We start from the raw sequence: 26,521 nt of genomic DNA on the forward strand, positions 1-26,521 counted from the left end.
AGACATTGAAACTTTAAATATTTTAAAGTTTCAAGTAATTTTTCTCTTCAAATATTACTTGAATACTAACTTTAAATATTGCCAAGTTAAGTTGAAATGAGTTCTAGGTTCTGCCTTACTTTTCTAGGTTCTGTGTTAACGTTTTGGTTATAACTTCTAATTTCTTTGTTAAATTCTATTTTATGTGTTTAAGGTTAACTTATATGTTTGTTTCTATGTAAACGTCTTGGTTCTAAGTTCTGCATCTAGGTTCTTAGTTATGTAAGTTCTTCATTCATTTCAAAGATACGTTTTAGGTTCTAAATTAACTTGCTAAGTTCTAAGCTATGTTCATTTCTAAATTCAATTCTAGGTTCTCTGTTCGAGGTTGTACAATGTGTTCTTGGCTAGCTTCAACATTTATTTCTATATTCTCTATTTTCAGTTCTACATTAACTTCTAAGTTCTAAACTGTGCTAATTTAAGTAAAATTCTAGGCTCTTCTTAGAGATTGACTTCTGGGTTTATGTTCTAAGTTCTACTGTATATTATAAGAACTACATTAAGTTCAAAGCCAACGTTAAATTCAACTTTCTGTGTTTGAGGTTACATTCTACATAGTTTCTATGCAGTTTCTGTCGAGACACGGCAGGCAAAAACATCGATTTTTCATGCAGTGGTCAGTTTTGAGATTTTGGGCTAGTTTACTCCTTCAATATGTGTTCTTTCAAGCTGCTATAAAGAAAACGTTGAAAATATACATTAAGATGTTTATTTTATTACATTTTGTTTACTAAGTAGTAGTAAGTTTCTCCCGAATTTACCAAGAAGTTAGCATTCCAATGCGACATGCCGAGATCTGTCTGTTTACTGAAGTCTGTCATGACCGGTATCGTTGTAAAGCTCAAAGCCAAATATGGGCATTTTCTTTCTATCAGTAACCAATCATTAATGTCCAAAGGGGGATTTAAAGCTAATGACGAAATCTAATTTAGAGCTATTTAAATCTTTAACTGCCATTTTCACAAAATGAGTTTTTTTGTCATTCTCCAGTGTAAACATCTCAGCCTATGTAGCACCTGTGTACACCAAACTTTCTAGTTATACACTTAGCAGTATTCTGAAGATATTTTCAGAGGGATTTGTTAATAAATCATTCCTGGCCTGATTTATGTGACATTTTAATTTAAAAAAAAATGGCGAAAATCGATTTTTTTTTTTAAGGCTATGGACAGTATATATTGATTTCCTAGGTAATGAAAGCATATATCCTGAAATCTCTCTGAATTTTTTTTTTTTTTCATCTTGTGTGTAAACAAAATGAAAAAAGAATTTTGCATCTGGCTTTATCATATGTTCAGATCTATCTACCGAAAATATATGCAAAATCGTGCATATTAAATGAGATAATGCCTAATTTGCATAATTAAACATACAAATTTCTAAAACTTGTAATACATTTTTTTTATATACTTGTGTAAGTAATCAACTGAGGAAGTTTCATGGTGATATCTATTATTTTAAAATTGTACCCTATTCACCTGTAGTGTCTCGCCTTAACTCCTGAGTTCTAAGTTTGAGGTCTACATTAACTTCTAGGTCCTAAGTTAATCTAAGTCTAAGAACCAAGTCTTCTTGATTCTATGTTCTACATGAACTTTTACATTTCACAATTATTTCATATAACTTTAATTTGTTAAATGGACTTAACTTGCCAAATAAAAAGTGTTTTGAGGGTTTAATCAAAGTATGCTTTCTTTTTCAGAGATATCCCACGGATAAAGCCTACTTCGTTGCTAAAGAGATTCTGACAACAGAACGGACTTACCTGAAGGATCTGGAGGTCATCACAGTGGTGAGCAGAGCTACGCTCGTGACTCATGAGTGTAACAAGTTTAGTGTGTGGGGCTTGTCTGGAGAAGAGTGCTGTAGAGTAGGGGTGGGCGGTACACCGGTGTCATAGTCATCACCGGTGTGACATTGCGCCACGACATGGATTTTCTAATACCGTCAATACCGTAATAAATCAATTATGTTCCTTGAACGGCTGCATTTACATCAATAATATCTAATTCTAAATAATAGGGCTGACTTCTAATAGTCGAGGATTCGACGAATCGATTCGGAGAGGTCTGATTCGACTATGAACCTCAAACCTTTGGTTTGAAATGTGCTGGGGACAGAGACGCATTCGCATTTTCAGAAGGGCTGGGTACATTTTTATTTATTTTTTCGCTTTCGCGCAGGTCATGTTTTGAAAGACGATGTCCTGTAGCTTACTAATGTAAATAAATAAAAATGTATTCAAAAATCTGCTTCACATTTTCAGCAGGGCTGCGGAGCGGCTGTGGGTTGACTCCACACGGTTCTCATGTGCGTTAAAAAGCTTTACGTGGTTTAATGTAAACAACGATTACCAAATTTCCCTCTCATATTGCTCCTCATAACCACTGAAAATGGTAAAAAAAAAATCGAACCCGGAGTCCAATTATTATGGACGTTATCTGATATTAAGCGTTTCTGCTTCACATTTTCAGCAGGGCTGCGGAGCGGCTGTGAGTTGACTCCACGCGGTTCTCATGTGCGAGTTGACTCCACGCGGTTCTCATGTGCGTTAAAAAGCTTTACGTGGTTTAATGTACCTAAACAACGATCACCAAATTTCTCTCTCATATTGCTCCTCATGTTTATGAAATATTATAATATATGTGTGATATATGTGTTTTAGCTCTTTTGTTTGAAATGGAAAAAATCTAGCTGCTATCTAAAAAAAAAGAAAAAAAAAAAAGGTTCGACTATCAATCGACTACGGCAAAATCTAACGAATCAGATTCGACTATGAAAATCCTTTGTCGAAAACAGCCCTAGTTATTACACTGCTAATTTTTGTTTTGTTGTACACTGTTAAGTAAGATCTTTAGGTTTTTTGCAAAATAAATGTTGAGAATGCATAATACTCTCCCATGTCTCTTTTTGATAAGGATACCTACCATTTACTTATTATATTATAAAAATATTAACTTTATTCACATACTAAAGAGAGACAGGACAGGCTACTCCTCCCAAAATGTACCAAAAAAAAGTTATACCGTGATATTATACCGTCACCGTTCAAAAGATGAAAAATACCGTGATATTAATTTTAGGTCATATCGCCCACCCCTACTGTAGAGTCTGTACAATGTATACTGTATGTTGTGTCAATTAGGAGGGCTGTGTGTCTCTTTCTTTTGATGTGTTCTTGATGATTTATGGCTTTGAACTGTCTAATCATTGGTGTGTGTGTGTGTGTGTGTGTGTAGTGGTTCCGCAGTGCAGTGATTAAAGAGAACGCAATGCCTGAGGGTCTCATGACCCTCCTGTTCTCCAACATCGACCCCATATATGAGTTCCACAGAGGATTTCTCAAAGAGATTGACCAAAGGCTGGCTCTCTGGTACTTGTCCTTTTCATTTATCACAATGTAACATGTTGACATATGACAATGATATACAAGTTTTCATTTGCTTAATGATTGGAAAAATGTTTTGCCTTAGATGTTGATGATTTTCACGTTCGCAGGGAGGGGCGCTCTAACGCTCATGTAAAAGGAGATTACCAACGAATTGGAGATGTAATGCTGCGCAACATGTGTGCTCTGAAGGTGAGGGTATAGTTTGGTTCTACAAACAAGAACAACTTTGAGTTTAACTTCAATTTTTGGTATAAACTCCCAAAGATGATCTATAATTTAAGATCATATTTAGATCGTTCATAACTTATGTCATGGGGTTGTTGCCTTCATATCCTTAGGAGTTCACAGGCTACCTGCAGAAGCACGATGAGGTGTTAACCGAGCTTGAGAAAGCCACGAAGCGTGTGAAGAAGTTGGAGACGGTGTATAAAGAGTTTGAGCTACAGAAGGTGTGCTACCTACCCCTCAACACCTTCCTGCTGAAACCCATCCAGAGACTCATGCACTACAAACTCATCCTGGAGCGTCTGTCTAAGCATTACGCCCCACAGCACAGAGACTACGATGACTGCAGAGGTGGACCTGCACCCAGATAAATCTCAAATGTTTTTTTTTTTTTTTTATCTGACAATGACAATAAACTCATACTGGTTCAATTTCTGCAGAGGCCTTGAAAGAAGTTGCAGAGATTGCTGCTCAGCTGCAGAGCAGTCTGATTCGACTGGAGAACTTTCAGAAGCTGACAGAACTTCAGAGGGATCTGATTGGCATTGAGAACCTCACGGCTCCAGGAAGAGTGAGTTGTTACCTTGTACATAAAGTTTTGTTTTGGTTAGTCAAAGCGGGTGGATGTTTACTAAGTAGTTTGAAATGTAGCTTCAGTGCTAGACTTACACTTTTTAAATGGCAGAAATCTATAAGATAAAAGAAAAATCGATAAGCTCGAAGATATTGTTTCAGCTCAGAATATAGAGAAAAGTATTTAAAGGTGCTGTATGTAGGATCCAGCGGCCTCTAGCGGTGATGTTTCAGATTGCAACAACAGCGCTCGTGCTCGTGAAAAGCAATAAAGTTACAACTGTAGTCTTTCAGATCAGATAACGTTAGCAAATGGTCGGCGTTAGCTGGCGAACTAATGATGTCTAACTTGAGCCAACTAAAGCACAAAATCACAATATATTTTACATGCTTTGAAGTATTGTTAGCTTACCTGTCCAAAAGGATGAAAGCCAACTCAGGGTCTGTTTTTATACCTAAAACAAAGCAAAGGTCTCTCCATAATTCAAACGCTCTGCCAATGTTGATTCGTGTTTTCGTCCTGAGTCGATCCGATTGACGTTTGGCCTGACGAGCTTCAGCAGATACTTTTTTTTTTTTTTTTTTTTTTTTGGAGTTTGTGTTGGAGTCTGTGTTGTGCTGGAGGCAGGACAGGTCGTTTTTTGGTGTTATCAGACTCCGTGTCGTTAGCTGCAGTGCCGTCGCAATAGACTGTATATATAAAACAGAGAGGCTCGGGAGCGCGCATGCACGTCACATCCGGTGGATTTCGCAGAAAATCCGACCCGGAGACTTCACATAAAAATAGGAATACTGGCCTTCAGAGGTAATAGCAAAACGCGAAAAGTGGATCATTGTAATGTGTGATTACAACCCCTTCACAGACGGGCAATAAAAAAAGGATTCATTTTATAAAAAAAGTTACATACAGCACCTTTAAGAGGGTTAAATTACCTAAATGATTGCATGTATGCTGTCTATCACTGGCTAAGCTAATTGACCTCAGTACAAACAATACACTGCTTTGTCTCATTGCTCGTCCCTAAGATTTGTGGTACACCACTTGCAGGATGATAGTAATGTAGTGGTTAGGGCACTGAACCAATACTGCAAACATCAGATTCAGTCTCACATATCTTACAAAATGAAGAGTTCCTGGGAATCTGGAGTTACCGTTTGCTGCATTATAATTAATTACAGTAATTGTCTGTGTACTGTTTTAATAAAATCTCTAAGGACAGTTGATAATCTGCAGCCCTGTGAATGACAAAAAAAAATTTCTGCTTCTTCTCCAGGAATTTGTCAGGGAAGGTTGTCTTTACAAGCTCACCAAGAAGGGTCTGCAGCAGAGGATGTTTTTTCTTGTAAGATTGAACTTTTAGTCTGTTTTGGTGGTTTTTAATTTAACTTCTGTCTGTGCTGACCAAAACATTTGTATTTTAAGTTTTCAGATATGCTGCTGTACACAAGCAAAGGGGTGACTGCAACCAATCAGTTCAAAGTTCATGGACAGCTTCCTCTGCATGGGATGATTGTGAGTATTCCCAGGAATTATATTTGGAATGGAATTCTCACAAACTGCATACTGGATAAAATAGGCTATATACTGCTATAGCATGTGAAAAAGTATGCATTATGCAGTGATGCTCATTTCAAACACGATCTCATGTTATGTTCAATTCAACAAGTGATGTTCAGTTAGGGCTGGGAGTCTATCCCAAAAAGATTTGATTCAAAGGCCTTGAGAATCGGAAGGCAACTCCAAAAGTTGAATCAACCCCACTAAAGGGCCTGACATATCTGAAACAAACGAATGTGTCCGAAATCAGATACTGTCTGAGGAGGTAATACATTTGAGGTTAAGTTGCAACTGTCTTATATAGTGTGTATGCAGTATGCATACCACATCCTCCATGTTGCCTTTCTGATGTTGACCTGCTGCTTCCGTTGTGTCGCTTACCTGCCAGTCATGACTGCTTTCCTGTGGCCTCATGGGATAGAAAAAGTGTTCATCGAATGTGCACTTCCAGCAGAAGTAGGAGGTCATCCGGGGGTTTTTTGCATACTTTTTTTCAAATACTGTACATTTGGTCATACTACTCTTTTGCTGTAGTGTTTTTCACATGTAGTCGGGAAGTTGGCATATTGAGAGGCAATGAGTGTCTATTCATTTGATTCATCCCAGTTACTCAAATCTTTTGATTCAGTTCAGCAAAAAGACTGATTTGTTCAGTGATTCATTTGGTGACTCTTTCTGTACATTTCATTATTACACCAGTAGATGGAGACTCGTAAGTGTTGTTTTTTAATATTATTAGTGAGTTTTTGAATCATTCACTCAACAGATTTATTTTTAATTTTTAAGTCAAGTTCATGACATAACTGCACTAATTTTAATATACTTGTTTTAAAGAGATGGTAGCTAAATTAATCATAATTACTTGACTGATCAACGTGACACTTTTTTTTTTAATGGCTATTTTTACCCACATAGCCTGCAAAAAGTACATACACTTCAACTTAGTTTTAACCAGTTGAATCTTTATCACCTCAATAAGTCTCATCTCTCTCTTGCCTGAAAAGCCCTTTTGATAAATGACTCTGTCAAACAGTCTGCACAAGTGCTAATGCTGAGAGGATTTGCCCATCTTTAAACATGAGAAGAGTGCTCTCTCAGTAACATGGTGTTTTTAAGCGAAGTTAGAATTAATGTGGCTAGCTGGGTTTCTCTCAGATGAAAGTACACAGGCAGGCGGTGATAAATGACGTTTACACTGGCTTTTTTCTCTAAACATCTGCTCTGTCTCACATCTTAGCTTTGTTTTCGTAGAGCAGTGATCTTTCAGGCCTTATTTGCAGTATCATCCGTTAACTAGAATTTGAATGTGGACCACAATTCATACGAGACTCACGCTCAAAGTTTCTCTTACAAGGACTGTTTACAAGTGTTAATGACTGGAATTTGGAGGAGAGAAGTATTCTATGTTATTTTCCACCTTCTGTCATGCTGTCTATTAACATAGCCAATAATAGACTATATTACCATTCAAAAATTTGGAGTCAAGGTTTTGATTTGAAAGAAATATATTTTTATTCAGCAAGGATACATTAAAATGATCAAAAGTGACAGTAAAATACATTTATAATGTTACAAAATATTTATATTTCAAATACATTCTGTTCTTTTGAACTTTGCACCAGTTGATGGGTTTTTTTTGTATTACTATAGTGAGTTTTTGAATCATTCACTTTGATCCACTTTGTTCAAAAAGTCAAGTTCATGATTGAACTATTTCAAACAAATGCTGTTCTTTTGAACTTTATATTCATAAAAGAATCTTTGAAAAAATGTATCACTGTTTCCACATAAATATTAAGCAGCACAACTACTTTCTACATTGATGATAATAATAATAAGAAATGTTTCTTGAGCACAAAATCAGCATATTAGAATATCTGAAGGATCATGTGACACTGAAGAGTAATGGCTGCTGAAATTCAGCTTTGTCAGCATAGGAATAAATCTTTAAGTTTCAAAATTGATTTTAAATTGTAATAATATTTCACAATATTACTGTTTGTACTGTATTTTTAATCAAATAAATGCAGCATTAGTGAGTTTTACTAACCCCAAACTTTTTAACGGTAGTATATATTACCTAATGAGAAACACATTTGCAATACATACTGTTACAATGGACTTGTCTGTGCTTCGCTCCTACCCGCAGCTCATTGTGCTGGACGCTCCGGTGAGTATGAGGACAATCCCACAATCCCCCACTCCCAAACAACACCTCGAAAGTCTGCCCACAACATTTGCACTTCCCTCTCGGCTCCTTCTGCTATCCCTTCCTGGCATCAATAGAAATAAGGATTACCAGTAGTCAGGATGTTACCAAGTAGATTATTGATATTATTGGGAAGGGATTAGTCACATGATGCCATGGAATGCTAGTCGTACAGACCCCTTTGGTTTGACTGGCAGGCCTCTCTCTTGACTGTGTGTTTAAATGTTTCGCAGGTGGAGGAGAGTGAGAATGAGTGGTCTGTCCCTCACTGTTTCACCATATATTCTGCTCAGCGGACCATTGTGGTGGCAGCCAGGTGAGACATAGAGTGTGTGAAGGACAGTTCAGTACAGCTTTCACAATGTGTTTAACTAGGCCTTGGGAATCATGATGAATTCAAAGATTTGGGGTTTAATTCCTTAATTATTCTATAAACCGTTCCATTAACAATTTTTGGAAATGCATTACTCTTAGCAGCCTGTTGGGTTAATGAGATCACTTCATATTTCAACAGTACAGTAATAACAAATACATTTGCATTACTTTTTCTGCTTTTTATTTTATTTATGTATATTATCTTTTGACATATTTATTCATTTATGTATTTAAAAAAATATTAGGGGGAAACCTGTTTTCTCTACAATATCTCCTACATTTTTTGTTTGTTTTTTTGTGAGATTGATTGCTTTTTTACATGAACAGCTGAAAGGATATGAGTATAATGTATGCTGTTCCATCCTCATCACCACAAGAATGCAGATGTCATCAAAACTAAACCTTCTAAATCATTCATTCCAGTTTTTTTTAATCTAACGTAAATCTACAATATTAACTCTACATCTTAATATCTTATCTTTTTATGAAACCTTTTATTACATTACATTATATTATTATTATATTAAAAATCTGTTATTTTGAACTTTCTAGTCATAAGAGTCCTGAAAAAGTATCATGGTTTTCTCAAAAATATGAAGCAGCACAGCTGTTTTCAACATTGATGATAATAAAAAAAAATAAAAAAAAATCAGCTTATTTGATTTCTGAAAGATCATGTGACACTGAAGATTGGAGTAATGGCTTCTGAAAATTCAGCTTTGCCATCACAGAAATAAATTGCATTTTAAAATGTATTAAAATAAGAGTTATTTTGTATATTGTAATAATTGTAATTTTACAATATTACTGTTTTTACTGTATTTATCAAATAAATGCAGCCTTGGTGAGCATAAGTTATTTATTTTAAAAACTAAATCTTACAGATGGCAAACTTTTGAACTGTATATTATATTATACTATTGGTATATTATATTACAGGTATATTATATTAAATTCAAACAAACATATACTTTAATATTTGTCTTTTGTTCATATTTCAGTAAGAGTCTCTCTCTCTCCTCCACAGCTCCAAAGTAGAGATGAACAAATGGATCGAAGATCTAAACATGGCTATTGAAATGTCAAAGAAATGTCAGGAGAAATCCGATCTTCCGTTGGACCCAAGCCTGTGTGATCGCTCCAACAGTAAGTACCTCAAACCTGCTCGCGACATACTCCTCCGCTGTCCACACGTGTGCAGGTCGCGGTGTGTTTTTATCCCTTAGCCTCCTTATCACTGATCCTGAAGTAGATGTAAACCCCACCCCTTCCAACTGCCCCTCCCCTCTGCTCCTTTCCTCCTCTCCCTCCGCACAATCATAAGGATCATCCGATGAGATGTCTCTGGAGCAGGAGTCAGAGGATGACATGAACTCCTCCCGCTGCTCTCTGGACAAGCAGAGCCACCACAGGGCCAACACCACCATGCATGTGTGCTGGCACCGCAACACCAGCGTCTCTATGTCTGACCACAGCCTAGCCGTAGAGGTAGCATTTACACACACACACACACACACTCATGTAAATCTTCATGAAGCCTGATTGTGAAGGTCTTGACTACAGCTGCAGTGTAGAAATGAAGGAATGTGAGTCTAGCATTTGTTTTGGTCAGTCTTACAAAGAAATGCGTGGGTCATATTTCACACCAAAATCAGAAGAACCAAATATTTTCGATCGAAAAAGAAGCGTAGCTTAGGACTGTTCAGAATGAATGCATTCGTCCATCAGTCAAACTTTTTATCGTAAATAATTCATACATGCATATATTTTTGGTATTATTTTCATGTGTGCTAGGAACATTTCCACCCTGAATAGTCAGTACTCTATGTAAAAACAGCTTTATCCTCAACAAAGATAATTTTTAGGTTCTACATATATATATAATCATGAAGTGCTATAGGAGTAATTCATGGTTAAATAGATTTATTTATTTATTTGTTTGGTTTTAGTATATCATAAACTTTTACTTTTTTTTTATCATAAACAAATACAGTACATGTTTTTATTATTATTTATGTCAGCTATGCACATTTCCATCCTGAATTGTCAATTAATTTAGTTATTGTTTTTGCTAATTCAGTACAACAAATACTATCATTATATTTAAGGTTTAAGTAATCATGAATAGCTTAAATAATAGTTTAAATGAATGAATTTAAATAATGAGATTCTTTACATTTTGAATTGAGATGTTTAATGAGATTCGCCTGTTTAGAGCTTTACAGACATGCTATATAACATGCCTCATAAACTATATATACAAGAACACACACACACACACACACACACACACACACACACACACACACACACTTCTCTGAATCTGGCTGTTGAGGTCTGGACTGCAACCAAGCTTGTGGATGAGGGGCAAAGACTCGTGGATCTTTTTTTTGTGTCTGTCTCCTTTCTTCACCCTCCTTTTCCAGTTTTTCCGCATCCAGTAGCTTCTCCACCTCCCCCTTCCATGTTTTTTCTTTTTCTTTTATGTCTGTAAAAAATGTTTGTCCTCTTTATATGTCCATCTCTCTTCTGTTTTAACAGTTAACTGCCTTTTGGAATGAAAGTGACTGAATTAATGAACATTTTATGACAGAACTTCACTCCGACTCAAGGATTAAAAGCTAACATTCTAACACACTTCTGTTCTTCCTCTCTTTTGCTCCTTGTTGCCCTTTTTGTCTTCATCACTTTCTCTCCACCACATTATCTGTCTTTCTTCCCGTGCCTGTGCTCTGTTTGCCTGCCTGCCTGCTCTCAGTATTCAGTTCTCCAGCTGTGTCTCCAGAGCTCCCCCCTCGGTACCTGCTCGGTCAGGGCCAGAGACCCAACACCATCACACATGTGTGCTGGTACAGAAACCAGAACCTTTCTCTCAATGACTACCTGCGCATGAACCAGGTACCAGTGCGGTCAAAACCCCTCCAGTAATAGTCACCGTCATCTGAATATGAAGACTTCACAAATTAAAATACAGTTTTCCACAAGAGTGATCCTCAATTATCAAAATCCATCTTCTATCATTTTTCATTCTTTTACATCATGCTTCATGTTTTATTCAAAAAAAAAAAAAAAAAAAAAAAAAGCCTCTTCTAATGAAGATCATGGTTTTAATTTGTAATATTTTTTTTTATACACCTGTCCTTATAATAAAGAAAAGTCTTCATTAAATAAGTGAAATTTATTGAAAAGAATAAATTGTATTATCTGTTATTATTTCTTAAGGGGAGAAAACTAATATTTTAACAAAACTGTTAAAAAAATTAAATAATGTGCAAATATTATCGCAAAAAATATAAATGTGGTGCTTCAACTGTCACTCATGATACTAATATATATGATTAAGATCTTTACGCTTCATGAACTCTGTCACTCATACAATGGATCATCAACTCTTTAAGTGCTATTAATCTTTTTATTTAAAGGAATTATATAATTAAAGGATTAAAAGAAATAAAGATGTAGTAATTAAGTAATCAATTTAACTATTTGCAAGTAATATTTATATTAAAATATGCATACTTTAAATCTTATTCAAATGTCTCATGTAAAAAACACACAAAAAAGTATCTCTTCACATTCAATTAATTACATGAATTAAGTAAATAATAGCATGTGTTCAATTCAAACCGTTGAAATTTCATAGTAGTTTGCATCACTGTATATTACTGTCGATCGCTGAACATTTCTAGTGTAAACATTGTCAAATATTAAATGTTTAGCTACTTGTATCTTACCACATACTCTTTCACTACTAAAAATGTCACGTTGGATTTCGCACTCGTCTTCTTTGAAAATTAAGGCCTGCTTCCTTTGATTTAATTGGCCATCTCGATCATTTTGACATTGAGCGCTGTTAGAGCAGCCTAAAAATGCAACTTTTAAAACTCCTTGCCATCCTTACAACAAACAGAGCGTGATGGAGTGCAGCAGAGCAGCGGTTGACTTGTTTCCCTCAAGGTCTACGGTGGTTACGGCCCTGGTATAGAGCACAAGCTCCACTGTGAAATTGAGACTTTCTATTATGCATTCTTTCTTCTTTTTTTAACTACTGATTTGGAAAATTGGCACTCTCTCCCTTACCTTACACATTTCATGAAACACTAATGCAGCACTAACGGTCCGCGCTGTTGTAGCAGTTGAGGTTTTAACTTGCCGTTGCGCTCCATTGCAGAACCAGCTGTCCGGTTACCTCCTAAGGAAGTTCAAGAACAGCAACGGCTGGCAGAAACTCTGGGTCGTCTTTACCAACTTCTGCCTGTTCTTTTACAAGACACATCAGGTATTGAAATATGCACCATCCCTTTGGTTTCATGTATTTGATGTTCATTCTGAAAGCTTAAACTTCCTGTAGGAGGTCTGAATAATGAATCATTAATTCTTGTCTTTGTCCCAGGATGACTTCCCTCTAGCCAGTCTTCCGTTGCTAGGTTACACAGTCAGCACCCCAGGGGAATCGGATAGCATCCATAAGGAGTACGTCTTCAAGCTGCAGTTCAAATCCCATGTTTACTTCTTCAGGGCAGAGAGCGAGTACACATTTGAAAGGTAATGTTATTTAAATACATTTTTTAACATAATTTATAAGAAATTGAATAGATATATATTTTTTTGTAATTAATTTTAGGGCCGTCAATTGATTTCTGTAAAATTTGATAATTCGTTGAATTAATGTACACCATCGTTCAAAAGTTTGGGGTTTGGGGTGTTTTTGAAAAAAGTCTCTTATGCTCATCAAAGCTGCATTTTATTTGATCAGTAAAAACAGTAATACTGTAAATTAGTATTACAATTCAAGATAAATTATTTCTGCAACAACAACAAAATCAGCATCATTACTCCAGTTTTCAGTGTCACATGATCTTCACAAATCTATTTCTAGCTGATTTGGTGCTCAAGAAACATTTCTTACTATAATCAAATTTGAAACCTTTTGTGCTGCTTAATATTTTCTGCTTAATATCTGCCAACCACAAGCATGAAAACTCATAGCGGCTTTGTCGTCTCTTTTTTCGACATGAAGAGAGGTTTGAGTCTCGTCAATGATACAGCATGTTGATATAGTCAGAGTTTTCGTTTAATGACGTTGGTGTTGTCTTAGTCACGGGAAAAAAAGGTCATCATCAAACATAGATTTTGTTAACGAAATGAACACCATTTTGAAGTAATGTTTGATGTGCTGAAACATGCTGTGATGTGTTGCAGATGGATGGAGGTGATCAAAAGTGCAGCGAGCTCCACGGGACGCATGAGTCTTCTCGTACCCAAAGGCCCTGCAGAGATGAACGGGGGGAGCTGAGTGTGTCAGACTGATGTCCTGGAGCTGAGGGCTGGGCCCACTGTCTGCCAGGACCAAACGCACCATCATTTGATCTTTTCTGATTTGTGGCTCTGAGAGGTGCATCATCATCATAATAACTTGTTTCTTGACTCTGGACTGTTCGCTCTCTGCATCCCGGGAGTTCGAGCAGCTCATTGAAACCTTGGAGGAAAGTTTCCGCGCTCTGTAATTCTCTTCCAACGTTTCTTTCTTTTTATCTGGTGTTCTCCTTAATGAAACATAAAGTGGGTATCTTGCTCTTCTAGAACCACATTAGACTGAATTAAGTTATGTTTGATATTGATTTTGCTAAGGTTTCAATTATTATTGCCGTATTCAGGTTTTTAAGGTCTTTGCTATGAATCTGTCATTTAGGACGATATTTAATATTCTTGTCAGAACGGACTTTTGTTATGCCAGTTATTCAGTAGAAATCTTGTCCCACAGGAACAGAAGAATGATTTGAATTGTTTGTCCTGGGACAACATGACTGAATACTACTGAGGGGAGTGTTGACAAACAGAGGGTTTGTATTAAGTCTAGCGGGTGCAGTAAGTGAGATGAAGGATAAAATGTGTCTCACTGATGTAATGTTGGTCAGAGAGCATGTTTACAGGTATGATGCCTTTGAATGGCTGAGGGTGTGATGTTGGTACAGGAAGGAATCAGAGAGAGGACTATATTATTTTGACGATGAGGCAGCTGTATCATTGCATCGCGTATTGGCTTGTCCTCTTTCAGCATTGGTCAAGTCTTGAAGGTCATTATTGTGCGACTGTTACTATTTAGGGGATTTTAAGTTCTGATCGGTTGATTTTGATCTCACAGCATTGATTTAGTTTAAATCTGAAAACTAATCGGCTATTTATTTTAAAGTGAAGACTGACCAAAAAACATTCGCTAACCAAACTAAATGTAATGTTTTAAATGATGTATTCACATGTCACTAGTTTTGATTTTTGGATACTTGATGGATAACAGTTTTAAACTGACCCCCATAAGGGGAAATTGGGTCATCCACAGTGTAATATTGCACTTTTCTTTCGCGTTCTGCCATTTACACACAGGGAAGAGGAAATGGTTCTGGGGAAGTTAAAGCTGAAGTTAAAAACAAAATCGCAAGTCAAGATGTTTTCGGTCAGACTCTAAATGCTAAAATTTAAGTTAGTATCAGCAGCCTAAAACTGCCTGTTCCCTTTTTATTATACTGTATATGTGAATTTTTTTTCTTTCTTTTAAGTATATTAATAATTAATTTACAAGTTCTTTCCCTATGATCCATCAATCAACAAGCAAACTGTTTTTTTTACTAGCAATATTTTTTGCGAGGCATATCTTAATATATGTTATCGTCAAGACCAGTTGAGTTATTTGTTATTTTAATAGCATGATGATGAAGAAGAGTTCCACAGTGTTACGTTTACTTATCGGCTTCACTTTACGAAGACAGATCTGTACGATATCTGATTTGGGAGAGTTTTTTTCTTGCTCTTTTTGGATTATTGATTGTATTTATAAGGCTTTTGGCTTTCTCCGTTCAACATGCTGTACAGGGTCCAACCAAAGACCTGAATTTTTTTTTTTTTTTTTTTCGTAAGCCTGAAAAGGTTGGCCAAAGTTAGTCGGCCACACAATAAGCAGTGTTGCTTTGTGTACTCAACAACATACTGTAAGCAGCTATCATCTCGACTTGAGCTCAGCTAGTCTGATGTGTTTCAAATCCCTCTTAATTCAGTAATGCACTGTGGGCTCATGGTCTTCACCCATTTGTACATTTTATGCAAGGACTGGAATCATTTTCTTCCTCGTTTTCTGTATCTGGCAATAAGAGGCATGAATGAAAGTTTCTTTGTTTTTTGATCCCGGATTGCAAAGGACGAGAAAAGGGAGTTTACTCAAAGTCCTCAGTTTCCGGTCTCATTCAGAGAGGCACTAAACAGAGTTTTTACGAATTCGCTTCTCTCCGACTTTAATATTTAACTCTCTTGACTTTACTATTTATTTTGTGTAGCATGTTGCCGAGGCGTTGCTCCTGTACACACCGCATGTAGTACGTTCCATGTTATGACAGAGAGATATCAAATAAAACTGAACTGTGTAAACATTTTCTTCTCTTCATTTTGTCCCATTTAAACATTTGTTCACCTAAAAATAACCTAAAAATCATTAAGTACCCTGTATGAGATGACTTTTGTTGATCTCTGAAACATAAATGAAGATAGTTTTAATGAAACCTGAGAGATTTCTGAACATTACAGCAAAACTTCCACACTTCAAAGAGTTAATAAACATTGTAAAATGTATTACATAAGAACTGAACAGTTTATTCCAAGTCTTCTGATGAGACGTGATCACTTAATATCAGTGTTACATAAATGTATTATTTAGTAAAACTATTTTATATTATTAATTGAAATATAGCTGAATTCAAATAAAATAGTACATGACAAACTAAAATTTGAAATGTTACTTTGGCAAATAAAATGAGTTTAAGTACTAAACTTACTAAAGCTAATTATTTATAGATAAATAAAATAAACTAATAAAAATGACAAAAACAACTAAATAAGACTTTATTGAAAACTGAAAATATAAAAATAAAAGCTAGTTCAAAATATTAATAAATACAATGATTTATATTATACAAATAATCCTAAAATAACATTGCTTTATATGATGAATATATTTAATCTGGTATCAAGTGGTTTTATCCAAGTCAGTTCAAGTTCATTTTATATGATGAACAGATTTAATTTAGGCTTTTATTTTCATATTTAAAAATTGATCGACTCACAAACATAGAGCACATCGAATATGATAAACAAAGTGTATGCTCTGATTAATGTTTGTGAATAAAACGCTAAATTAAATCTGTTCATCATAAAATGTTCACCATAAAACCGTTTGATTCATATAGTTTATCTTACAATATATTTATTTAGTTTTGGTGGAATGGGCTTTCATTGGAGGGACAGTAATCTCTCAAGTTTCATTGAAAAAAAAAAAGTAATGAATTTAAAGAATTAAAAATTTTGGGTGAACTATGCCTTTAAGCCCTTTCCTGCATTTCCTACAGTGATTTATGCAAAAGAAAGAAATTGAGCACAGTTTTCTTCTTACACTAGTATATTTATAGTTAAATGTACTTAGTCATTTAATGGAACGCACATAAACTTGACTTGTCATTTCATATTTTACATTTCATTTATACATTTCAAAATTCTATAATGGAAACTGTAAAAACATCTCCTCATACAAGCAGTAATGGAAAGCCTGGTGGTCTTCAGCAGAAGGAGCAGGTGAGCCATCATGATAGTCTTTCCGTGGAGCTGGCCAGCAGTCCGATGGACCTCATCGTTTCGAAGGCATGCTGTTTCCGTTGAGTGTGAACCTGCAGGGTTGAGGCACAGGAAGTCTCAAAGTTCACTCCTGCAGATGATTCAGTGCTGCATGCAAGTGCCACAGTGCAGTACAAAATCTTATAGCAAAGAGTCTGCATGACCTGAAAAACTGGCATAAGCAGAAAATTACATCAAATACAATTAGATACTGTGTGGATGAGACTCTGTAAAATGTAAGGCCTGTTTACCTGCACACTCTCTCCATGACTTGATTGAGTAAACGGTCAGAGATTCCAGGGCTGGACTCCTCAGCGAGGCTGAAGGCGTTTTCCAGCTCTTCCAGGGCGCATACGCCGTTCCCGCTAGTACGCCGCTTCTCCTTCAGCTGCATTCAGAACATAACAGTCTGCTAATCCACGCGTCCAGACTCGACGTTAAAGCACAGGTTTACCCGTGATGGAGGCTCGCTGATGTAAACATACACTTTTGAATTCGTTACCTCTCTGAAGATGGGTGAGATGAATGTTGTCAGAGACGGTGACTTCGGCTGCCTCTTCATAGCGTCTGATGTCTGTTATAAAAAACAAGAGTTCTGTGATACCTGATGGATCACTTTGAATAAATGACATGGGTAAGCTGCACTTAGTACAATTTGCATAATGCATTTATAGATATATATATATATAGAGAGAGAGAGAGAGAGATAGATATATATAGATATAGATAGGCATATAGGATAGAGTTGTCTCCTAAAAAAGTATCCTACAGTTGGGTTCCGGAAGTACAAACTCCATTCATTTTCTCCATAAGGAAGACCTACTTTGAGATACGAGGTTGTTAATCCATGGTATTTTCTTCTGCTGAAGCCGGCATTATTTCAGTTTTTTTTTTTTTTTTTTTTTTTTCATGTTTAATCATGTGGAAAAACTACATTACCCATGATGCTGTACAGAAAATTACACCAATCAGACAGTCGAAAAAAGCAACACGCTCCAAAAAGCTCTTTAGCTCCACCCACTGCCATGAAGCACTGCGAATGACAGTGTTGATTTCCCTACGCTCTCAAAATACTGAACTGTAGGCTATATATATATATATATATGCATATTTTTCAATAAACTTACAATTGTTGCTATACACATAATCCATACATGGATTATGTGTTTTATATTTCTCCATTTTTAATTCGATTATGCTGTTCACAGTATATGGTTCACAGTTCTTTCCCTCATTAAAACCGTCAAGTACACAGTCTTGTACCTTTGTCTTTTTGTCCGATTTTCTAAAACTTCTTTTTGCTTCAAATTAAAGTTTGTAGTGTTGTGATTCACCTCTTAGCTGATTGGCTTGGTTCATGGATTATAACGAAGACTGTTTCAAAATCCCCATTGGAAAAATGTATGATAAAATGTACTTCCAGAATATTTGGAAAAAAAGGGGGCAGTGTTGCACTCCATAGTATTCAGCTAATCATGTGATCACAAAATGGCAGCCCCCGTGAGACGACAGTACGGTTCTACATGATTTTAAACAAAAAATGTTTAAAATCATGTATACTACGCTTCATTTCTTTGCCTAAAAAACATACTAACTACATTTTTAAAGGAGGCTTTGAGCTGCTTCTGAATTCTATGCAAATATGTAATGTAGCATAAAAGTCATATTTAACATTGCTAGATCTGTCCCATTTCACCCCTAGTATCAGAAGCAGCTCTGATGCAAGTTTAGTTCTGTTCGATTTATCATTACCCGCAATTGTGATTCCTGTGTAAATGTATGCTGCCTTTGAGACACTAAAAATTCTGTTTTAACACCTCATTTATAGATGCAGCTTTTGTATTGGCGTCGCAGACATATTTACCTTATTGTCTAAATGATTGAAGCCTCTCTGTAACTTGTTCATGGAACTGGGCCGCACGGTGGGGAAAGTCCAAATGGGACACTGGTCCCTGTCATCCCCCTCCCCGTCCCTGAGTGAAAAACAAACACAAAGTAAACACACAGTACACAGATATCACAGGTATCGCTCATCCTGGAATGTGGACCGGACACGTACATGTCAGAGTCGTCAGAGCTCGATTCGTCCCCGTGTCCCTCTGACTTCCAGCGGCGGTATCGGTCAATGAGCTCTGCCAGGTATGAGGTTTTCTTGGTGTAGCGGGTGATGAACTTGTGTTTCAGCAGCTCTTTGGCTGTTGGTCTCTGTCATATGCAAAATGAAAAGCAGTTTGCCTCAGATTTTAAAGTTTAATTAAAGCCTGTTTACACTCAAAGATAATGGCATCACTGCCAGTATTAAAAGAATTAGCGATAATACAATTCCAGTCGATAATTATTTTTGTGTTATGGCATTAACCAATAAATGGCAGGAATTAAAATTCTATAAAATTTTGCTTCCAATTTGGTCAATCAATTTAAAAGGTACAAGGGAAAATGTTATATTTATTTTGAGATTGCTAAAAACATTTAATAGTGCTATTAAATTATTAGTATTTTTAAAGACTAACTGTAATTAGATAATCTAATGTTAGAAATAGGAGAAATTAACATTAACAAATATTTAATATCATCAGATACTGTTAAATAAAAAAATACTGGCTGATAAGTTATATAGAACCAATATATTATGCATATCTTAATAGAATCGTTTTTATTATAAAGGTATTAAAAAGAGAGCTACTAACAAATCGTGGCTCTTTATTGAGACAAGATTCAACGAAGTCCTTAAAGGCTCTGCTGTAGGACCCGTCCAGTGTGGGCGGGTTACTTTTAGGGATGAGGAACAGGACTCTCATGGGGTGAAGTTCAGAGTTTGGTGGCTCTCCTTTAGCCAGCTCGATGGCTGTGATACCCAATGACCAGATGTCAGCCTAAAACATAGGGAAGACAAAAAAACAAAAAAATTGGGGGGTTAGTACTTGTGCCATCTGTCTGTCTCTGAATATTTCATTGAGCTTATTTTCATCGTGCAATCTTCACTAGTTAACAGATGTTCACGTGGAGGACTTGAACATGATACCTGTTAGCTATATGACAAACGAGACAAGGAAGTGCTTGTACCTTGAAGTCATACGCAGACTGTTTGATGACCTCTGGTGCCATCCAAAATGGAGTTCCTACAAATGTGTTTCTCTTAATTTGCGTGTCCGTTAACTGGCCGGCCACTCCAAAGTCTGCCAGTTTGACTTCTCCATGTTCAGACAGTAACACATTGGCCGCTGTAGCCAAAAAGTAGAAGGGTTATCCACATAGGGACACTTCACAGGACTAAAATCAATCAAACAGAGGCCAGTTTTAAATACTGACCTTTGATATCTCTGTGAATCTTCCTCTCTGAGTGGAGGTAGTCAAGTCCTTTCAGTATTTCTCTGATGATGGTGGCGATATATGCCTCTTCCAGAGGTCCCGGCCTCAACTGTTCAAACACACATTAGAGGATGTTAAATATAGTGACATTTCCTGTGCCTTTGAGGGGGTTTTCTTGTCCAGAAGTCATTTTCTGAAGTTATGCCTCACTGTAAAGAACTCACAAACATGGTTAATAAATACTAGCTCACCAGGTCCAGCGCCGATCCACCTCCCAAATATTCCATGATGATCCATAGTTTAGAGCCCTGAGAAACACAATAAACCAGTCAATTAAATGACCATTAATTTGTCTGATAAAAACCAACAGATATTTGATCATCTCTAAAAGGAATAGTTCATCAAAGCATGACCACATTTATGATGCACTTTCACCCTTTTTGGAGTTGGAGACTTATTTTAGTATTATTTATATACTATTATATTATTTATTCATATTTTAATTTAGCTTTAATTTTAGATTTTTTCATTTTTCATATACATATATATATAGCTTAGCTTTCATTAATTTTTAGTACTTCAATGTAAACTTATTTCAGTTAGTATTTCTAATTAGTTATTTTTATATTATATTAGTTCAATATAAATCTAATTTTTATGTGTTAATTTATTTCAATTACAGAAAACTATTTGTATTCGTTTTTCACTGGTTTGAGACACACTGGTCACTGTCTACTTTAACTGTATGGAAAAGAACAGCTTGGACATTCTGCAAAATACCTTGTTTTGTGTTCCATGGAGGAACATTGGGGACATTTTGAGACTGAGTTGTGGCCAAAAGTCATGTCCGAGGGGATATTTGTTTTTAATGAAGTTTGATTAAACCATCAAAATATGAGGAAGATATTTTACATTTTTTAAATGTTTTAAAACTAAACTTGGTTAAGGCATTTAACCCCTAAACATAGTCCCCTAAAGGGACATGGTGGTGGAAAAAAACATGAGATGGGAGGAACAAATATATTTCAAAACTTTTGCGTACACTCGTGCACTTTTGCTCGATAACTTCTACATTTGCATTAATTTAGTTAATTTCTATTTGCTCTATTTGCTCACAAACCTTTTTGCATTCTCTGGAAAACATTTGCGTTCCCCTGAGTTTGCATTTGCGAACGCAAAGTTTCTCGGGGGAACGCAAAACATTTGCGAGAGAACGCAAAAGCACTGATATATCATTTGTCCTCGCATCTCATATTTTTTTTCCCCATCGCCATATCCCTTTTGGAGCTTCGTAATAATCGAACAAAATTATTTGGCAAAAAATAAAATAATGCAAACTACTGCTACAGGTTTTATTTTACTATGAGAAAAATAAACGCATAGAAAAACAAAAACCTCACAGGAAAAAATACATCATTCTGAATGTTCCGATCCAATCTGACTTCTGACCTGTAATGCTGCCTGAATCATAATCATACACTGTTTGTTCGTTGGCCAGAGGAGAACTGGCCCCGACTGGGCCTGGTTTCTCCCAAGGTTCCCAAGTTTTGGTTCGCCTTGGCTTTTGGCTTGCTTAGGTGGGGACACCTAATATTCAACAACATTATTGATCTGCCTGCAGTGACACCATTATATGAGAACTGAACTGAGCTGGACGATGACATCACTGTTTTCTCCAGAGTGGCTGTATAGATAAATGAACTTAATTTTACAACAGAAATAAACCATCCCTGAAATTACTTAAACTGGACTATGACACTATTTTCTGTACAGCAGAAACAAACTTTGATGCACTGTTATCCTGTTATCTCTGTAAAGCTGCTTTGAAATGATATGTATTGTAAAAAACGCTATATAAATAAACGTGACTTGACTTGACTTGCATGTGTTCATAACTTCTTTGTATGAGAGTCTGGCCAAAAATGATGTCCGCACAATTTGGAATGTTTCATTGTATTATCACAAATAAAATGATTGACTCCAAGCACAACTACGCAATATGTTTACAAATTCTTAATAATATCTGAAGGAGATTATCCTAGGCCAGACATCACATTTGGCCACCACTGTACCTACAGTAAGGTATTAGGAACCAATAATGAACATTGTTTATTCATGTTTGTTCATAATGAAGGAACTAATGTTAATTTATATGGCTCAAATTGTTTTTATTTAAATTTTTTATCTTAATGTATTGTTTATTGTTAGTTTGTGATACCTAATGCATGAACTAAAATAATGCCATTGTAAAGTGTTACAAGGAAGTCATATGTTTTTGAAGGGTGGCATTTGTGCGAACTATTCCTTTAAAAATACAGAAATATATTGTAATATTTTAAAAGCCGTGTCTGAAAGAAGGAAATGCCCACAAACCGTCAGATAGGAGCCGTAGTATTTGGTGACATAAGGGCTGTCACACTGGCTGAGTACTGTGATCTCCTGCTGGATGTCTTCAATCTCATCCTCTGCCTCTTCCAAGTCAATAATCTTAATGGCCACCACCTCTTTTGTGTGGTTGTTTATTCCCTTGTAGACCTCTCCAAATGAGCCTTTGCCAATTCGCTCCAATTTGGTGAAGTATTCCTCAGGATTCAAACGCGGATTCTGAAGGGAGAAAAAAAAATGATAAACAAGAACGATTTAAAAATTCTTACCAGCTATCTATGGCAAGATCCAGCATGGTGTATTTTCTTTACACAGGTGACGGACTCTAGAAGTTGTCCTTTTATCAAGCAACAGATGAACAAATGCAGGAAGATCTACCCAGTCATCGCTCCACTGCTGAAGGTCCGGAGATGATGCGAATCTATCGAGGGAACTGCTAGAAATCACATGTAGTTTTTTAAGCACTTTTTTCATTTTCTAGGAAAACTCCGAGCCTCTGCTTCCTCGTTCAGTGTGGGATAAAGATGACTTGTACTGACAATCCATCTGGAAGTGACACCGTTTTATCAAAACAAAACAATCACTTAACAAGACTCAAAGTTCAGGAGATAAAAACTCCTCTTGGTATCAGCTCAACATCTGATTTCCGCATTCATCACACTCATATTGACCCTTTTTAAAGCAAAGCACAGCAATCAAAACACGAGCTTTTACTATTTCTTGTTAGTACCGCCCATTGGAGGCCCCATAATATGAGATAAGCAGGATATGCTTTCTAAAAATTCTCGGGAACAGAAAGTTAATTATTCTGCCAAGCACACCTGCGTTATCTGTGGGTGTGCCACTCTTTCGTCAAGATACTCATCAAAACACATGATGCACTGCAATTATCATGTTGACCTACAAAACATGCGCACTGGCTACAAAACATAAACACGTTAACTGCATCATGAATAGATGGCATCCATTATCATCTGAATATGTGTAAAATACCCACACTGTCTAATATGTAATATAACATTTTCACACTTTTTCCTCTATTCATCTATATTATGGTGGTGTCAAAAAGTGTTATGTAAAGATTCTCAATACAATATAATAGATGTGATGAAGGATGTTCAGTATAAATAAATGTTGATGCTGAATTTCATGGTCATTTTCCATGGACTTTGCCATTTTAGCGGCCCTGTTACACATGAGACACCTAAATACAGCTTTAATTTAGCAATTTTCTTGCAATTAATGTTAAATCAATGTCAAAATTAAATTTGTGAATGGGTAATAGGGTTGCAAATTATGATGTTTCTCAAAAGGTCCCAGCTAGTTTAGGATAAAATGTTGGTTTGTAGTTAGTGATTAACCTATATTTGACCTAACTTTAAAAAATTAAATAAAAAGCTTGTTAAGTGCAGTTCACACTACAATTTGTGTAAAATTTTTGAAAATTATGATCTCATTTCTTGGGTGTTACAATGTTTCAGAATATCATGTGGTAACAGGGTTGTGTGCAAAATGTGGACAGCTAAATATTAGCTATTATTAGTAACTACTATTATTACTGCTGTTAATCATTTAAAAATAGTATTATATATTAAATACGCCAAGTCTTGGTTTATTTTCCTTAAATCAAATCTTTTTTTGAAAGATGTCTCATCAAGCCTGCATTTATTTGATCAAAAATACAGGAAAAAAAGTAAGTAAAAAAAGTAAAAGTAATATTGTGAAATATTATTACAATTTATAATATTGTTTTTTTATTTTAATATAATTTAAGCTATAATTTATTTCTGTGATGCAAAGCTGAATTTTTCAGTGTCACATGATCCTTCAGAAATTATTATAATATGCTGATTTATTATCAGTTGGAATATTAGAATATATATAGAATATTAGAAAATTTCTTTGGAACCTGTGATATTTCAGGATTCATTGATGAATAAAGAGTTTTTTGTACAAAAAATATTTTCTAACAACATCGCCTAAATCTTTACTATCACTTTTTATCAATTTAACACATCCTTGCTGAATAAAAATATTAATTTCTTTCAAAAAAAGAAAGGAAAAAAAAAAACTTAAATTACCCCAAACCTTTGAACTTCTATTTTAAATAAATGCTGTTCTTTTTTTCTTTATTTTTTTTCTTTTTTCACTTTATATTTTTCACTTTTTAGTATCACGTTATAAAAAAAATGTAGGCCAAGCAGCACAACTCTTTCAAACACTGATAATAAATCAGCATATTAGTATATATGTTGTATTGGCCAAAATTTTAACTTGTATAATAAAAAACTATTAGAAATAGAGACTGGATTTTCTTTCTTTCTTTATCTTTTTTTTTTTTTTCAAGAGGAACATCCTAAGCATCACAAACACTAGTGCACTTTAGGCATACTTTACATTACAGTAATGTATTCACATAAATGCTGAGTAAAACTAACCAATTTAATTACAAAGCTTCCTACTATATTATAGTATATTATAGTAGGCTACAGTACAGTACAAAGACAAGTAAAGTTAATAATCATCATCCTAAAAGAACAGTACGTCTTAGTATGAAAGAAATGCAAGGAGGTATTCAGGTGTCATCTTCATCTCTCTGGATTACCTGGTTCCGCATGTTATGAAGGTGTGCCATGTCCAACTAGATATACCTCCAGTTCGGGGTTCACAGATTTTTCCTCTTTCTCTCCTTCTTGAACAGTCACCCACCAATGGAACAGCTTGTTCCCAATACACGCCTCTCTAAATCATCCCCATGTACCAGACTGGCCCGCTGTAGGGTTTCTAAGGTTTATAATCTGTATTCTCGTCCATCCATATGCGCAGACAATCGGTCTTTCTCGTGAATGTTTACGGTTTATGGTCTGCAGAGGAGACTCCCCGTGCAACCCCACTACTTTGACTAAGAGAGAGGAATTGTGTTCCGCGCATGCGTGACAATCTCCTTTAAAGCCCAAAGACTGCTGGGAATCGTAGTTTTTCGCTCTGAGCTACATGGCTGTGTACACGACACATAGATGCGAAATAAATAAAATGTTTCCCCCCGGTTTCACAGACAAGGCTTACGCCTATCCCATATAATACATCTGTTTTATGAAGGTAACTTGCACTGACAAATCTTAACTTATGTCAGTGCCATTGTCACCAATGTTTGTTTGTTTCTTAGGCATGTTTATAAAAGATACTTAAATAAACTAATTGAAGGCCTAATCCTGGCTTAATCTAAGCTCTGTCTTCCCCTAAACCACACCCTCACATCTTTTTAATGAAACAATTCCTTTAATTAAGCCTTTTGAATTGGGAAAATAACTAGGAGGTTTAAGATTTTCCTTGATTGTGTGGGCATTTCAGTTATTTTGAGCATCAAAATATTGTAGGCTATTATAAAATATTGTATTATAAAATATAGGCTACATTATTGTATAGGCTACACAAAAGTTTCTTGAGCATTTTGTGCAAATGTTGAGGTTTTTGTCGCACTGTCGTCCTTTTCTTATGATAAGACTATATCATGCATGCAGTAAGATTTGTGGGGGGGGGGGGGGGGGGTTTCAAATGAAAATTCAATTTGGTCGTCAGACTGAATTGGCCTGTTTATATACCAAGATTATGTTCACGCAGTCTGTATGAATTTTCTTAGTGGTCATAATGGTTAAATATTCTGCCATTTTTGAGCATTCCAATTTGGCCTGTTTATTTGACATCTTAAATATTTTTCTTTTACCTATACATTTTGTATCATGGCTTCATATCATTTTTCATGCTTCTTTTTTAATCTTAGTGTTGACCAATTAAATAG

At 35.7% G+C, this 26,521-nt stretch overlaps 2 protein-coding genes across 6 annotated transcripts in view; one reads left to right on the plus strand and one right to left on the minus strand.

Moving 5' to 3' along the window:
- The window catches only part of farp2 (FERM, RhoGEF and pleckstrin domain protein 2), a 58,093-nt gene extending 42,304 nt beyond the window's left edge, over window positions 1-15,789 (plus strand). Inside the window, exons 15-28 of one of the 2 annotated variants that reach the window (XM_084426888.1) lie at window positions 1,745-1,834; window positions 3,282-3,415; window positions 3,541-3,622; window positions 3,772-4,009; window positions 4,099-4,229; window positions 5,506-5,574; window positions 5,655-5,744; window positions 7,939-7,959; window positions 8,232-8,314; window positions 9,401-9,519; window positions 9,698-9,861; window positions 12,545-12,652; window positions 12,767-12,918; window positions 13,576-15,789. In XM_084426888.1, coding sequence (XP_084283014.1) covers window positions 1,745-1,834; window positions 3,282-3,415; window positions 3,541-3,622; window positions 3,772-4,009; window positions 4,099-4,229; window positions 5,506-5,574; window positions 5,655-5,744; window positions 7,939-7,959; window positions 8,232-8,314; window positions 9,401-9,519; window positions 9,698-9,861; window positions 12,545-12,652; window positions 12,767-12,918; window positions 13,576-13,669 — 1,575 coding nt within the window. In that variant the 3' untranslated portion in view covers window positions 13,670-15,789. The remainder of the gene's footprint in view (window positions 1-1,744; window positions 1,835-3,281; window positions 3,416-3,540; window positions 3,623-3,771; window positions 4,010-4,098; window positions 4,230-5,505; window positions 5,575-5,654; window positions 5,745-7,938; window positions 7,960-8,231; window positions 8,315-9,400; window positions 9,520-9,697; window positions 9,862-12,544; window positions 12,653-12,766; window positions 12,919-13,575) is intronic. The other variant, XM_084426889.1, reaches the window with a different exon arrangement.
- A 1,019-nt stretch (window positions 15,790-16,808) lies between these two features.
- On the minus strand, window positions 16,809-25,637 carry stk25a (serine/threonine kinase 25a). Of its 4 annotated transcripts, none has more exons than XM_084425238.1 (12): window positions 25,328-25,468; window positions 23,101-23,268; window positions 22,711-22,941; window positions 20,589-20,645; window positions 20,338-20,446; window positions 20,092-20,249; window positions 19,716-19,901; window positions 19,088-19,233; window positions 18,893-19,001; window positions 17,531-17,602; window positions 17,280-17,416; window positions 16,809-17,081 (listed from the first exon to the last, which is right to left on the minus strand). In XM_084425238.1, exons 2-12 carry the CDS (start codon window positions 23,194-23,196, stop codon window positions 17,042-17,044), a joined length of 1,341 nt encoding a protein of 446 aa, XP_084281364.1. In that variant the 5' UTR covers window positions 23,197-23,268; window positions 25,328-25,468; the 3' UTR covers window positions 16,809-17,041. The 4 variants fall into 4 exon arrangements, with proteins under 4 accessions (XP_084281364.1, XP_084281365.1, XP_084281366.1 ...); XM_084425239.1 differs by having other exon boundaries at window positions 16,809-17,200; XM_084425240.1 differs by lacking the exon at window positions 23,101-23,268 and having other exon boundaries at window positions 25,328-25,637.
- Between the last annotated feature and the right edge of the window lie 884 nt (window positions 25,638-26,521).

This window comes from Rutilus rutilus (assembly GCF_951802725.1).
Source record: "Rutilus rutilus genome assembly, chromosome: 12".
Taxonomy (NCBI): Eukaryota; Metazoa; Chordata; class Actinopteri; order Cypriniformes; family Leuciscidae; genus Rutilus; species Rutilus rutilus.